Genomic DNA, 14774 nt, shown 5'->3' with positions numbered 1-14774 from the left:
TTCAATGTTTAATAAAACCAGATGTTTCAAGTTTGTGTCAAAATCTGACTTTTCGTTCTTGTAAAACTTTGTTTTACATTGTGTTTTGCGGTCTCGCGAGCGCGCTAATTTTTATTACGATAGTTCAACTTTTGTCAAATTACCAGAGTGAAGAAAAATAAAATAATACAGTTTAACTTTGGTGATGCGAGGAACAGCACGGAATCTGGGCACGGAAACCTGCAACCCTTCCAGCACCCTACGTTGATCTTCAAGTTGACCCAGGAAAAAAAATCAAAAAGTTCACTTCACTAGGATTTCTTCAATCAGGCTAAAAAATGTCGACTGTCAATGGAAGAAACAGCTTAAGTCAAGATCAAACCGAACCGTCTATGATGGACGTCATTCGACTGCCCAAGGTAAAAAAAGAAAAATAGATACATACACGTAATTTTCCAGCAAACAGCAAACCCTAAATTTTTATCGATTTGATGATTTTGTATATTTTAATTCGGATCCTCTTCTGTCGCCTAATCTTAAAATTCTGTTCAGTGTCCACCGAAAAGAATTAGAATTAAACACTGATCGTTTGGTTGGGAAATGAGATGGGAAATTAAATTGATAGTTGAAGAAGGCCGCATTATAATTATGTGTAACAGAGGATCCTGCCTCCCTGCTCTTGAAATAAAAGGGAGAGGGAAACTCGCCAAACAACGAATGAGAGTGTCAAATGAACAAAGAAAGAAATTGTGAACTCATAAATGCCTACGCTCCAAAATTGATGGCCCTTGTGCTGACAGCACCTGACCTTAAGTATAGCTTCACCATGACTCCAGAGGTGAGCAACCGCCTGATTACTGATTTGACCAAGGGAAAAATCCTTCGGCAGCTAAAGAAGTTCCAATTTGGCTCCCACCTTGAGCAACCCGCTGAGCTGCTCCAATTTCTGCTCCATCTACCAGTCCACGCTCCTCGACTCGAAAAAATGGAGTGCTTTGGAGCTCAAATGCTGACCTGGTCTTAAAACTTTGTATTCAGTTTCCACTTAAAATGATATTAACGTAGGATGGGGTGCAAAATTCAGCACATGTGGTCAAATTTTCCCTCAATAATACATAATACAGCTCGCTTCAAGTTCAACAGGAAACACGTACAAGTTTATACTAAATTATAACATATTATTCTTCATTTTTCCAATAATAGTCTTAAGCATTCCAATCAATCCTCATCAACCTGATAATTGTGTGGGTAAGGAGAACTCCTGGCATCAGAGTGTAAACAAAGTTTTCAATGGCATTGAGTTCTTGAATTGGAGACCTGTGAATCTGCTTCCAGAACAAAGGGCCTTGCAATATGCAACTGCCTTTATTCTCTAGAAAAATAATTTTTGCAAAAATGTGACAAATTCAAAGATTAAATATTGAAGCCAAAGTAATTGACAAATAAATGCTAGGCTTGCAAATTTAAAGTAAAAATATTTTACTAATTCTTCTACACATAGAGCTTGCATGTAGCCGTCCGAAAGCACAAAATTGATGCAAATAAAAAAAAATGTCAAGGGTACTTTCCTGATTTTTCCAAATAGTTTCAATCTGAGATCTTCAATTAAAATTTGGTTCTTCACTAAATCATACTTCTAAAATATTCACAGGCTGTTCCCCAATACTAAACTGTTTTTCAAGTAAGAATTCAGATATTTGGCCGTGGTTGAAAAAATATAGCTTGTGGTAACTTTTTTGATTATATTATTTGCATTATTTCAAAACTACCGTTTGCGACATTCTCAATTTATATTTATTGTGATATTTTATGTACCAAATATTTCTGGCTGCTGAAAGTAATCCATCAGGCTTAATTATGGGCAATTATTTAGCTCAGAAGAAATTTGCCTAGTCGAGCGCGCTACTTGTTGGCGCCTCTGGTCCCTTCCGAGGGGCAAAGTGTGTCAATCTGTGGCAGGCGATCGCGAGAAGGGGTCGATAGGGGCGCGCATGTAGCCGAGGCAGTGCACCCTCGCGCTGCTCTGGAGGGAGGCAGTGCGATGGAGGTGTCGGCCGAGGGCGGCTTGGAGCGCCGCGGCTCCGTGTACGAGCGCATCCGTTGCTGGCTGCTCACCCAGCCAGCAACCCACGACGACCACTACAAAGGGGAGCCCATTGGCAAAAAGGTTCGTTCGCCTCTCGACTTAATCAATGAATTAACTTACGCACAAATTTCGGTCGGGATAAATTGGAAATCCCACTCTTCCCACTGGCGCATTGCAGCTGAGGGATTGTTACGAGGCGCCTTTAAGCGCATAGATAGATTGCTTCTTATTACACATTTTATTGTGTCTCAACTATTCGCAATTCTTTTAGGGCGTTTTCTCCTCATCGTTATTATAAATTTTGCAATTTTTAATTATTCAAACTAATTATTCAAATAATTTAAATATAAATTTACCATAACACTATTGATTGTAGAAGTTGGATTTTATTGCAATTTTATTTTGCTGAATTTTTTAAATTTGGATTCAAAACTTTGAAGTTACAATAGAGAAAGACAAGTACATGACATTATTTATTTTACTTAATGTGGTTTGTAGAAGATTAGGTCTTAAGTATGATACTGTGAACAAATACATTGAAATTTTAAAATCCTTGATGAAACTTAATTTTTAATTAAATTAAAATATTAATATTTTTTTTTTTAAATGATTCATTTAATTTTTAAAATTTGGACTTAACCAATCATTAGGTTTTTGTCTGTTTACATCCACCAGAAGGCCTCTGTAATCTGCAATAATTATTGATTAAAAATATCTATGGAGAAATTTAAAAGTTTATTTAAAGCAATAATTTTTTTTACACTACAACCTTAAATTTAAAAATTAATTACGGTTTCACTGCGCAAAGATGAAGAATCCCCACTGACTTTCAATGTTTACAGAGATAATCTAGAAAAAAGTATGTTGGTCGTGAGCATAATCTGCTAGTTGTCATTATCAAATTCACCTCTCTTGAGGTCTGTTATCGCCTTGCATGTTATTCAAAATAATCCCATTAAAAACTAAACTTTCCGTGCGCCGCTATGTCAAGTAGAGCACTCGCTACAAAAAGCATCCCTGTGAATGAAGCCATTAAACGCCGCCGGCTTTTCATATATGTGCACATGATATTATTAATTATAACGAAAAAGGCTGGTGCGCTTTCAAGCAGCAATTCCGGCGCTTTCTTCTACTAATGATGCTGTACGAGTTGCGCCATTTACCTCATTACGGGGCTTCCTGGGGGCTTCTTTCTTGCCGTTCCAACCCCCCTGGAGATGAAATTGTTCTCGAAGCTTCTTGTAAATACACCCCAAATCTCCTATAACTTTTCATCTCTTTCATAAAAATGATCCAATTACCTTTCTTTTATATTCTTTAAATAAATATTATGCAGTCATAGTTTTATCAATTTTTGAAGAGTTTGATGTATGGAGGATTATGGATTACATAGATTTATGTTGGAAGAAGAAAGGCTGAATCTTTGAATTTTCGAAGTCAAGCATATCATGAATAAATCACAAAACCAATTGGTTTTTGCCGTATTCTTATTTTTTATCACGTTTCCCTTTGGCAGAAAATCAATCCGGAAGAAACTGCGGTCATGTCATAAAGTCGCAAAGCATAGCATCTCTTCTAAAACAGAAATAAAAAGCAGTTCCACGCAAGTAGCCTTAAGATTCTACTCTCAACTTTTGGTGGCAGCCTAGTTTCTTTCTTTCCGGCCACCCTATCCAGATTTTATCGCTCTTGAGCATTTTTTTTTTATTTCTCGGAAAAAGTATAGCCTCATGGTCCGTCTACTCCGTCTCCTTTGAAAGCTTTGCGAATCAAAGACTTTTGCGCGTCTCCCTTTCTCCACTGCTACGAAACGAAGCCAAACAAAGGTCTATAGCGGCGCCCCTTTCAGAGTGGTGACTTTGCGGTCAATCAAACTTTTATAACCTCTGTTTAGCCTCTACTGGTGCAACAAAACAAGTACAATCTTTGAAAAAGATTATTTTAAATTTTCGCTTTAAAGTTTTCAAATAATCGCTGCATTTCTTTTGATTTATTAAATAATTTATTTGGATAAATGATGAGAATGTACTAAAAGTTTGCATTGTAATTATGCAGCCCGCACAACCTTCTTGTTAGCCAGGAAGTATAAACACACTTGCTCAGGTAAACACCACCAATAAGTTGGATCAAGCAAGCGCTTTGCCACCAAAATCTTCATTGTCAGATTTATAGAAATAATGCATACAGGAAGCTACAGAAAGAAGCCTAAAATAGTCCTACCGTTGAAAATATCCAACGTCATATTATATGGTCGTATGTATTTCTAAAAATATTTCGTCGTCTAAGCTCGGATTGCATTAATTTTTCCCTTTCCTTCTTTACTGTTGTTACGTCATATCATATTTTCTAGCACTAAATATGATATGATTAACTGCAGAAATTCAAATTACAATTTAGGCAAATTCGTTTGACGTCACGCGAGCTGGAAAATTTTAATTGCTAATAAGTGCCTTGACGTTTTAACGAGGCCGTAATTTCTGCGCCGGGACAAAGGAGCGCTGGCAAAAGAAGACGCGGCTCCTCGTCGACTTCGCCTTTTTAATTCTTCCTCGAGCTCTATCTCGTCGGCCTCCATTGTTCGCTCTATCAATTTGCAACCCTTTTGTCTCCAACTGCTGGCCGCCGTCCAAAACGCTGTTGTTGCTTCCAGGCCACAATTGCCAACCTGTGTGTATGTGTGTGCGACACAGCGAAAAAACGCACAAACCGACTATCTTGAAGAAAACAATGCAAAGCGCCACTCGTTCTCGCTTCCTAACTCAATTCCAAACGGCGTCGTTTTTCAAGAGGGAGAGAGCGTTTTTTTATATGCGCTGGTGAAATATCTTGTTTTCCTTGCAATTTGTAAAAGCGTTTTCTTTTCTCGGTGGAAATTTATCGTTTTATCTGCTACACTTGTTCCTATATTCTGACTTTAAAATTCATGTCATAAAGTTGTCTGAGGAAATTTATTTTTATGGTAATTGCTTTATAAAAATGTTTCATATAACGAAATGGGACAATTAGGAGCAATAAACCATTATCTTTATTGTGCGAGGACACTGCGAGTTTTTATTGTCTAGCAAAAGTTGGCATGCAGAGCCAGATAGTAGAGTAAAAATTATTCTGAGAAAAATTTGAAATAAAAGGGGGTTGGAAAAATATGACACAGAGGTCTAAACAATTTAAGTTTGCTCTACAAAGATTTTGTTTTCAAATTCCATTTTTGTTGTTTTCCCAAACTAAAACTTGATCTAGATAATTATTTCCCAAAATATAGAGCAATTTCCAACTGTAATTACAGTTTAGGGTTGCTCGGTGACATTAATTGCTCAAGTTTCGGGCTGCGTCGAGCCGTCAATTAGGCTTGCGCCCGAAGGTGCCATTAGGTGCTTGTCTGGTTGTCAGCACGCGACATCGCTTGCGTCCTAGAAACAACGTTTCCGCAAAGTCCAACGTTTTGCCTATTGCACGAGTTGAGTGACGTCGCCCTCGCGTCTTCCTCGCTCGCCTTCCCATAGGAGGGATCGATATGTTGGTGCGCGGCCAAACCGCTCCATCCACCCACCCACTCGTTTTGCTGCGCTCCCTGCTCACTTAGCCTGGCCGTATCAGCCTTTTATTTTTCTTATCATCGATGCTTTTATTAACTTATGTAAATCGCTTGTAAAACGCACCCCTGGGCAGAGAGAGCCGACACAAGGCTATGATACCTAAGCAAGTCTTATATTTTATCGTAAACCCCTTTCGGAGACTTTTATTAAGCGCCGTCTCATCATGAAATATATTGGGCGTGAAAAACGTGTCCTGAATTTTGTCAACGTGGCGTTTTTTTATTTTTACATTAAAAAAAACAATCTTGCTGTAATGATAAATTTTGGCGTTTGTGTCCACAGGTGGAAGGCGTTCGCATGCTGGATCGCTTCAACGTGAAAAAGTCGTTCGTGGGCGTCCTCTACCTCACCGCCACTCATCTCATTTTCGTCGACCCCGAGAGCAAGAAAGAAACATGGGTAATAACTCGCTGCCTTTTACCATCTTACAATTAAAATCGTAGCCAAGAGCACGTTCTTGCGCAATATAAATGCAAATTAGCTACAAGCGGTTGCAAGATTGTGTCGGCACTGCTCTTCAGTAAATGACTCATAAAATCTTAAGTGTTTCTCTTGCAATTTATTTTATGAAAAACAGTTAACTAAAGCTCCATGATTTTTAATTTTAATTGCTCAAATTTTAGCAGATTACAATGAAATAACAGTGTGTATAATCACATAAATTTAACATAAAAATATTTTTCTAGATCCTTCACATGCACATTCTATCTGCCGACAAGCTTCCCTTGACAACTATGGGCTCACCCTTGCAAATAAGATGCAAGACCTTCCTTTCCGTAACTTTTGTTTTGCCCAAGGAGAGAGACTGTCAGGAAATTTTTACAACTCTCCAGCAGCTCTCAAAACCTGGTAAATTATTATTATTAATTAAAGTTTCATTGCTGATTCTTTTGCATTTACAGTTCAGATAGAAGAACTGTACTGTTTTGACTACACAGCAAGCACGGAAGAAGTGGCTAAGCACGTTGGTTGGAGTTTTTTCGATCTGCAAGCAGAATTTCAACGGATGCGAGTGCCTAATGAGGCGTGGAGTCTGACTTTACTCAACAAAGACCACGAGGTATTTTTCATAATTTGCTTTATTTAGGACTGTCAGCATCAAATCCAGCTTTGGAGAATTTGCAAGTAGCCATGAATGAAAGGAGCGTAGACGGAGTCGAATATCGATACGAGGTAGCGGACGTAAACACCATTCATGGTCCACGCTACGGCCAATATGAACAGGGTCCAGCCTTTGGGCTTCTTTTGTTGCCTCTCTTCCCCCATGTGCAGCGCTATTTGTAGCATGGCCAATGAGTAGAGAAAGATTTGCTTGGCGTAAAAGATGCAGACGATGAAATAGAAGTACACAGCAAACTTCAGGTAGAGAAGAAACTGCATTAGGAAGAACAGCAGCCACAGCAGCATTTCAGAAATGAGCGTTTTCTTTTGAGGAGGAGTCTCTTGGAATTTGTCAGATTTTTCCTGCTGATCTTCCTGCTGAATAGTAGGCACCATTCCATGTTCCTCTTGATGACCTCCAATTTGATCGTCGAGTGGCTCAACTCCCAAACTCGAACTGAATTTATTTTCATCAAAATTTTTAGCTTCTTCCTGAGCATGTTCCAACTCCTGCTCTCTAAACTCCTCCATTGTCACAACTTCCTTCCTAGGCTCTTGATTTGCAAGCGACGGCTCCTCGGGACGCTCATTCTTGAATGTTTTTTGTGAGCTTTTTTTATCTGACACTTCCTCGGAGACTTCTCCCATTACTTGTTCATCAGCCAAGTTTTCTTTTTCCACCTTTAATCCTTCAGAAGAGCTCATTATTGACGATAGCTCCAGCAAGCCAGAAATAGTCTCCGTATTTGATTCTCCAACTCGATCTTCTTGCAGCGTGCTAATGGATCCGAGACCTTGAATTATTTGAGTTTTTTCAGGTGCAGCTTCTGCAGTGGGTATATGGAGCTCAAGTTTTTTTGCACTGGCCTCTTCCTCTTTTTCATTTGTCTCCACTTGTGTAAAATCAGGTTCTTCTTTGTCTTCTTTGATTTTATCCTGGGAACTAGCCATAGAAATGTTGATGGATTTCCTAGGAGGTTGCTCTGCAGCAGTTCCGGCTTGAAGATCAAATGTCTCAACGAGCTTGGCTGATTCCTCATAATTCTTAGACTCTGCCTGCAGCTCTTCACGTGGACCATTGGGAAATTTTAAATCAGGATCAATAAAACTCTCTGTATTGGCATTTTCTGCTACAACTAATTCTGAGACCTCATAACCATAGCTATCTTGAAAACTGTGTACTGTTTTTTCAAATTCTTCTTGCTTCTTATCTTCCAGCTCACTTTGAATTCCTGATATCAACAGCTTTTTAGACTCTATTTGCAGTTCTTCTTGGTGGCCTATGAGAATTTGAGAATCAGGATCATCCAAACTCTCTTCTTTGATTTTTGCCAATTCAACCGACTCCATTATTACCAAATCCGTTGGCAAATTGAGCTCTATTTTCCCATTATTTTCATGCACTTGATCTTTCTCCTCGTCAGCTAGCTCTTTTGGTGAAAGCTTTTTGTGATATGCTTGACTGGAACGCTCTTCTTCCTCTTCAGCTTCAGACAAATCAATTCTCTCGGAAGAAAGCGCCTGCTTGTCTTCTTCCACTGCATTCAGTGTTTGCTTGTAACGCTCATAAAACTCTTCTGACTCAACTCTTTTTGTTGTTTGCTCATCCAACATCTTGACCATCCGTTCATTCAGCCCTTCATTGGACTTGTCAGTATTTGCTGATTGTTCCGTAGTCAAGTCAGAAACTGCTCTTGAAATTTTATGATCAGCTATTTCATTTAAATTACTAGCAATTTCTATTTTTGGCGTTATAGATGAAGTTTCAGGTTCCGGCTCGTACTTTGAAGTTGCCTCATCGTGATGTGGCCAAGAAGAAAACTGATCACTATTTAATTTCTCATTTGTGACGCTGGACCCAATTCTGCTCGTCCGATGAATGGGGCTGCCACGAGAAATGTTCTCACTGCTTATTTCACCCACATTGCTTTTACTGGTAGCTTCGCTTATGTTGACTGTCCTTTCTTGGGAATATTTGCTTTGTAGCTCATCACTTTGAATTGCTTCGTCTGTAGATGCTTCGAGGAAGTCCGTTATTTCTGGCCCTTTTTCTATATCAGCTGTACTTCCAAACAAATTTATATCTTCTTTTTCTTCTGTTATACGCGCCGATGTGTTGCCTTCTTCTGCATATTCTGACTGACCTTTGTACCTCTTCAGAGCTTCGTCTTTTGGTGAGTTATCATTTTGTCTCATCTGGCTTGAAAGTAGCACCATGGACTCAGCAGTCGGTCCTTCTGTCTCATCTTGAACGCTGGAATATTTTCTCAAGCTTTCGGCAGTTCTTTTTCCAAAATGCTCGCTTGTCTCTTTTATTTGCAAATCTTGTGCTTCTACAGGATCAAAAACTTTGGGCCTTGTTTCATTTCTAGTCTGTTCATTTTCATCAGTTGCGTCAGGAGCCATTCCAGAATCACTCCCAAGACGGAAGGCTTGCTGTCTCTCTCTGGGTAACGCTCCACTCATTTCAGGCACATCTTTTTGGGCCTCTTGTTTTTCACTCAAAGTTTTCCTGGTTCCATCGTCTGCACCAGCACTTTCCTTCCTGCCTTTGAGACTTCCTGTTTCTGATGCAACTCTGCTTGCCCTTCCGTCTTCATTAATTCTTGGCGTTACTTTTGTTGTTTGGTTTTGATCATTTAGGTGAACTTCAACATCTCTTATTGTTAAATCTGATGCTTGGTTTTCAAGTGTTAAAGGGCCAGCAGAACTTGCTTCAAAATCAGCACTGTCGTTTCCCTGCAGATACGTCCTCGCACTTGGGATTCCTTTTTCATATGGACTTTTCGCCTCAGTAGTATTAATTTCTTGTCCAGATACAACTAATCCATACTTGTCCGTTGAAATTAGCCTTCCTGTGTCCTCACTCTTCAATATCTGATCCTCACTCTGCTCTTTTTCAAATGGCTTTTCTCTAGTATTAGACTCAATTGGAGCCTTCATTATTTCTATTCCTTTATTCTCTGAAGTGACTTGCTCAATTTCATGTACAGCATTTTTGGGAGATGATTTGCTCTGCTTTATACCACTTGATTTTTCACTTTCAACCTGATTTAGAGACGACACGCTAGCAGATTTTTCAACTGTCTGCGTCCTCGGAGAGCTTTTTCTTGGTTCCCTCTCAGCAGGATGGGGAAAAGACGCTGGGACTTGGCTGGCTCTTTTTTTCATAGAGGAAATCCTTCTTCCTGCCTGTGAGGAGGAAACCTCATTGGACACGTTGAAAGCGGACTTGCTCTTTTCCTTCAAAAGCGATCCCTTTTGTGACAAACGAGTTCCGTCAGGCAGATACCCACCAAGGGTCAGGTCGCTCCCTCTGTCGTAACTAATGCTGTGCATTTGATCAGAACTGCGCCACGAAGGAATTCTGCTGCCTGAAGTCACCGCTGTGGCACTATCTTCTGGACCATCTCTAAACTCAGCCAAACCTGTAGTCGAGTCTCTCTTTTTTTGAATAGCACTCTTCTTGTTCACTTTGTTTGACTTGGAAGATTTTACTGATTTTCCACTTTTTTTCGAAATTGACTTTGAAGGAATTTCGTCTGTCTGGCTTTCCTTCAAAAGCTTTTCCTCCAATTCATTCAGCGTAGGCTCTTCGATAAATGGCTTCTTCAAATCAACGTCCACTATGACCTTCCCTGTTGTTGCTGAAAATATTCAAAATGTTATTTAATTTAAGTCAAACCAGAATAATAAATTGGTCTTACGATGGAGCTGCAAATGCATTGTAAATTCCTCATCCTTTTGGACCATCACGGTCATGTTCATTTGTTTCTCTTGCTCCATGTTTGCATCTGATTTATCAGGTGCCGACATCTTTGTAAAATTATAAAAAATCGCAACAATAAGCCTTATTTATGCATACAACAATGACATTTTTATTTTGGCATTCAACATTTATAGTGTGGCAACAATGTGTTTCAGCTATGCGACACATACCCTCGATACCTGTATGTTCCTGCGTCAGCATCAACCTCTGTGCTGATGGGTTCGTCAAGCTTCAGGAGCAAGGGCAGATTGCCTGTGTTGTCATACCTGCATACCAATAAGGTTTGATACATTATTTTTTCGTAATTTTTCACTATATATCTCACTTATTAAAATTGATTAGGCTGCCATATGTCGATGTAGCCAACCTCTGTCAGGATTTAGCGCCCGGTGCTTAGAAGATGAACAAATGCTCAACTGCATTCTGAGAGCCAACCCAAATTCAAAGTTCATGTATGTTGTTGATACCAGACCAAAGGTATATTAAGCTTATTTTTAAGCATGATTAAAATCAAATAATAATATCATCCTCACAGATTAATGCAATGGCCAATAGGGCTGCTGGGAAAGGGTACGAGAACGAAAACTTCTATGAGAACATCAAGTTCCAGTTCATTGGAATTGAAAACATTCATATAATGAGGAGCAGCTTGCAGAAGTTGCTTGAAGGTAGTATTTTAGAATGCCACAATGTAGTTTATTTTATTATAAAACCATATTATTTTTTTCAGCTTGCGAATTGAAGGGCCCATCAATGAATAATTTTTTGGGAGGCATTGAAGCTAGTGGCTGGCTGCGTCACATCAAAGCAGTTCTTGACACCTCTTTATTCATAGTACAAGCAGTACAAGAGGGAGTCAGTGTGGTGGTTCATTGCTCCGACGGATGGGATAGAACTGCCCAAGTCTGTTCACTTGCCTCCTTATTCCTGGACCCATTTCACAGGACTCTGCAAGGCTTTCAAGTAATGATTATTTCTTTTTATCACCACAAACCTGACACTTTACGTTTAGGCGCTGATCGAGAGAGAGTGGTTAGCCTTCGGCCACAAATTTGTCGATCGCTGTGGTTTTCTGGCTGGTGACCACAAAGAGGTGTCTCCCATTTTCACCCAGTTCTTGGAGTGTGTGTGGCAACTGACCAACCAGTACCCACTCACTTTCCAGTTCAACGAGCGCTTTCTTCTGGCTCTGCACGACCATGTGCAGAGTTGCCAATACGGCACCTTTGTTGGGAACTGCGAGAAAGATAGACTTGATCTTCGCCTGCACGAACGAACCTATTCCCTGTGGGGTTACATTGCCAACCACATGAATGAATTCATGAACCCTCTTTACGCTGCTGAGGAAAACACGGAAGTGCTCATCCCTAACCTGGCACCCCAAAACATTAGGTACAATAATATAATATTGCTTGACAATTTTTTCTTAAACCTTAAACGTCCTATTTCACTACTTTCAAGGTTTTGGAGAGGCATGTATTGTCGGTTCGAGAACGGTGTCCACCCTCGTGAGGTGCTTGGTGATATGCTGTTAGCTATTTGTGATCACAGTGCCTCTCTTGAGGATCACATTCGCCTGTTGAACAAGGTATGAGCTATTTAATGTTTAAATATAGATTAACTTAATATGAATTCTCTTTGTACTTATATAGAGAATAGAAACCCTTCGATCAAAAATTGATGCTAAGAAGAAAGTAGAAACCAAGAAAGAAGAAAAAATCGAGGACTGCGTTGATAACAAGACTTCGTATGATAAGGGATCACCTGAGCAGGATGAGGTAAAAATTACAAAAATTGAGGAAAATTGTTGAATTTCTTTTTAAAATATTGTGGTGATTTCTTTTTAGGAAGTATTCAGAGATGAAAAGGTTGAGATTACCGTTACTGCAGAGCAACTGGCCTCTGAACTCAAGTCTGTGGCAATTGAGTGGAAAACTCTGAGGAATGTGCGCGAATGCAACTGCTCGACACCATTTGATCATTCCAGTAGAAAGGTAATCTCATCCGTAAAAATTAATACATTTTGTACTGAATCTCATCATTAGTGCCACTGCTGGAAGTGTGGGGATGTTTTCTGCACTAGATGCATCGACAAGCACACTGCTTTGCCTGGCCACGACAGTCAACGGGCTGTCCCTGTGTGCAGGACTTGCTTCAGAGAACTCCGGAGAACATTTTCAGTAGACTCAGCCTAAAGACTTTTGATGTACCTTGAGGTTAAAATCTACATTCCTTTGCGAACATATTTTTTGTGCATTTCTCCTTTCAATTAAATTAAATTTAGACCTTTTTTGCCATAAAGGTCATGTGATGCAGTTAAACTACTAATTATCTGTATTTTAAACATAATATTATTTTTGTCTATTTTGGTGCTGTAATAATTGTCAAAATGTCATGTGATTTTAAGACACTAAATTGAAAAAAAAAATGGGAATGAATTCAAAATTGAAACTCAAAAGTTAAAATAAATACAACAAATATATTCCAAAATACCAAAACAAAGTATTACTCGCAAATATAATCCAAAAATTTATGAACTTTCCAAGGTATATTTTAGAGCTTTGACTTTTTGTCTAAATTCTCCACAACTTCAAGTACAGTCTTCTCAAGCAATTCCAAGTCTGCAGGTTCAGACATCTGATGAGCGCCCTCTTTTCTAAAGATGACATCAACGTCTAGTGATGTAAGAGCAGACATGATTTTCAAGCTCTGTTTGAAAGGAACGTCTGGATCCTAAATAGGGTTAAATTCAAATTAATCTCAAATTTTCAATTTTTTTTTCACTTAATTTCTACTTACTTTGACTCCATGCAAAATCCTCACAGGTGCTGATATGGATATTGGTTTGTCAAGATCTAAGTGATGCGTGATACTATCGTCTCTGAATCCTTTCCTTAAAAATATGTTTCCATAATTTTTCTTCAATATCAGCAGCTCCCCGTTGTCTAAAACTTCCTTGTGCTGCAAGAAGTGTTAAAATTGTAATTTTTCTTATGTATCTTATATTCCTGAGTATTTACTTTGTCATCAACTGAATTATAAAAGAAGTCGTAGTAATACTTGAAAAAGTTAATAGCTGGCGCAATCATGATTATTGCTGCAACCTTCTCAGGTGACTCCATTGCCATTTTCATAGACAGCTGCGGTAAAAGATATCAAAGTTTTAATACGTTATTTACCAAATTTAATAATTATTACCCATCCTCCCATGCTCGAACCAATGAGAAGCGCCTTTTTCTGCACTAGTTGATGCACAACTATTCTCAAATCTTCAAGCCAGTGTCCAAAAAGGACATTTTCAAAAGAGCCTGGGCTGTGACCAAGACCTTCAAAATCAAACCTGATAGAAATATTAATTTAAATATTCTATTTGCATTGATAATAAACCTGACATAACCAAGACCATGGTTCCTGCATAGTTCATCCAGCATTGTGGCCTTAAACCCTTCCATCGTGGACATGAAGCCTGGAACAAACACAACGGTTGGCCTGTTTAGATCTTTTGGCTCTACTTTTCTGTATGCAATCTTCCTGTCTCCAGAAATTTGCAGAAACTTCAGGTCTGATTCTGAGCTCATTGGGCGCATTTGTATTGACATAGATGGTTTGGCAGTCCGGCGCATACTTTGGACCGCCGATGACTTGCATAAGCTGGGCACTAATGTGGCGAAACGAGACATCTCTTTATCTTTTTCTCAAGCAGGCAGTAAGAAATCTAAAATTAGACCATTGTCAGTAAAATGAAGAAAAAGTATAATTATATTATAAATCATTTAAAAATAATTAAAAATGAAAAAGACAAATTATGTACTGCAGTTAAAAAAAATCACTAAGTTTCCATTTTCTTATTTTTTTTTTACATTTAATTGTGAGAAAATACAGCAATGGAAACTGATAATTTGCAAAACACTAATATTGTCTCATTCATATTATCTCTGTTAATAAAATATTGCTGATAAGATTCTCATAATAAAAACTACATAAAGGGAGCGATGTTTTTGCTACAATATTTTGTTATATTAATTAATGCTGATCTTTATGCTATTATAACGCAATATGTAATTTTACCCTAATTTAAATTAAATTTAGTATTTAAAAATAATTATATACAAACTATAGGAAAATTTGCCACTAAATGTGAATCATCTCTTGCTTGGCTTTCTCTGAAGGCTCTGAACAACCAAAATATCAAAACATGTAAAGCAAGGGGGCGTGGCCAGCTTACGTCAAAGTCACATGGTATTTG

At 38.7% G+C, this 14774-nt stretch overlaps 2 protein-coding genes across 7 annotated transcripts; one reads left to right on the top strand and one right to left on the bottom strand.

Annotated features, from left to right (window-relative positions):
• Positions 1-12: 12 nt before the first annotated feature.
• On the top strand, positions 13-13014 carry LOC132202089 (myotubularin-related protein 6). 2 transcript variants are annotated; one of them, XM_059628806.1, is made up of 13 exons: positions 13-398; positions 5941-6057; positions 6345-6507; positions 6561-6718; positions 10684-10809; positions 10871-11005; positions 11064-11196; positions 11259-11491; positions 11541-11920; positions 11990-12116; positions 12181-12306; positions 12376-12522; positions 12574-13014. In XM_059628806.1, the coding sequence occupies exons 1-13, from the start codon at positions 318-320 to the stop codon at positions 12721-12723; spliced, it is 2076 nt and encodes a 691-aa protein (XP_059484789.1). In that variant the 5' UTR covers positions 13-317; the 3' UTR covers positions 12724-13014. The 2 variants fall into 2 exon arrangements, with proteins under 2 accessions (XP_059484789.1, XP_059484790.1); XM_059628807.1 differs by lacking the exon at positions 13-398 and adding an exon at positions 2028-2146.
• On the bottom strand, positions 12988-14744 carry LOC132202096 (palmitoyl-protein thioesterase ABHD10, mitochondrial-like). 5 transcript variants are annotated; one of them, XM_059628815.1, is made up of 6 exons: positions 14643-14744; positions 13916-14243; positions 13727-13868; positions 13549-13668; positions 13328-13489; positions 12988-13261 (listed from the first exon to the last, which is right to left on the bottom strand). In XM_059628815.1, the coding sequence occupies exons 2-6, from the start codon at positions 14206-14208 to the stop codon at positions 13082-13084; spliced, it is 897 nt and encodes a 298-aa protein (XP_059484798.1). In that variant the 5' UTR covers positions 14209-14243; positions 14643-14744; the 3' UTR covers positions 12988-13081. The 5 variants fall into 5 exon arrangements, with proteins under 5 accessions (XP_059484798.1, XP_059484800.1, XP_059484801.1 ...); XM_059628817.1 differs by having other exon boundaries at positions 14639-14741; XM_059628818.1 differs by lacking the exon at positions 14643-14744 and adding an exon at positions 14389-14444.
• Positions 14745-14774: the final 30 nt, after the last annotated feature.

The sequence above is a fragment of the Neocloeon triangulifer genome, unplaced genomic scaffold (assembly GCF_031216515.1).
Source record: "Neocloeon triangulifer isolate White Clay Creek 2 clone unplaced genomic scaffold, ASM3121651v1 ptg000014l, whole genome shotgun sequence".
NCBI classification, from domain to species: domain Eukaryota; kingdom Metazoa; phylum Arthropoda; class Insecta; order Ephemeroptera; family Baetidae; genus Neocloeon; species Neocloeon triangulifer.
This window is presented reverse-complemented; position numbering and strand designations above follow the sequence as displayed.

What these genes read in the sequence shown, in the direction of transcription:
- LOC132202089 (XM_059628806.1), top strand. Translation starts at nt 318, where the DNA reads ATGTCGACTGTCAATGGAAGAAACAGCTTAAGTCAAGATCAAACCGAA. An exon ending in TTGTTGATACCAGACCAAAG is followed by an intron (nt 11,006 to 11,063) that starts GTATATTAAGCT and finishes TCATCCTCACAG; the next exon opens with ATTAATGCAATGGCCAATAG. An exon ending in ACATTCGCCTGTTGAACAAG is followed by an intron (nt 12,117 to 12,180) that starts GTATGAGCTATT and finishes GTACTTATATAG; the next exon opens with AGAATAGAAACCCTTCGATC.
- LOC132202096 (XM_059628815.1), bottom strand. Translation starts at nt 14,208, where the DNA reads ATGTCTCGTTTCGCCACATTAGTGCCCAGCTTATGCAAGTCATCGGCG. An exon ending in GTTCGAGCATGGGAGGATGG is followed by an intron (nt 13,669 to 13,726) that starts GTAATAATTATT and finishes CTTTTACCGCAG; the next exon opens with CTGTCTATGAAAATGGCAAT. An exon ending in GGATTTTGCATGGAGTCAAA is followed by an intron (nt 13,262 to 13,327) that starts GTAAGTAGAAAT and finishes AACCCTATTTAG; the next exon opens with GATCCAGACGTTCCTTTCAA.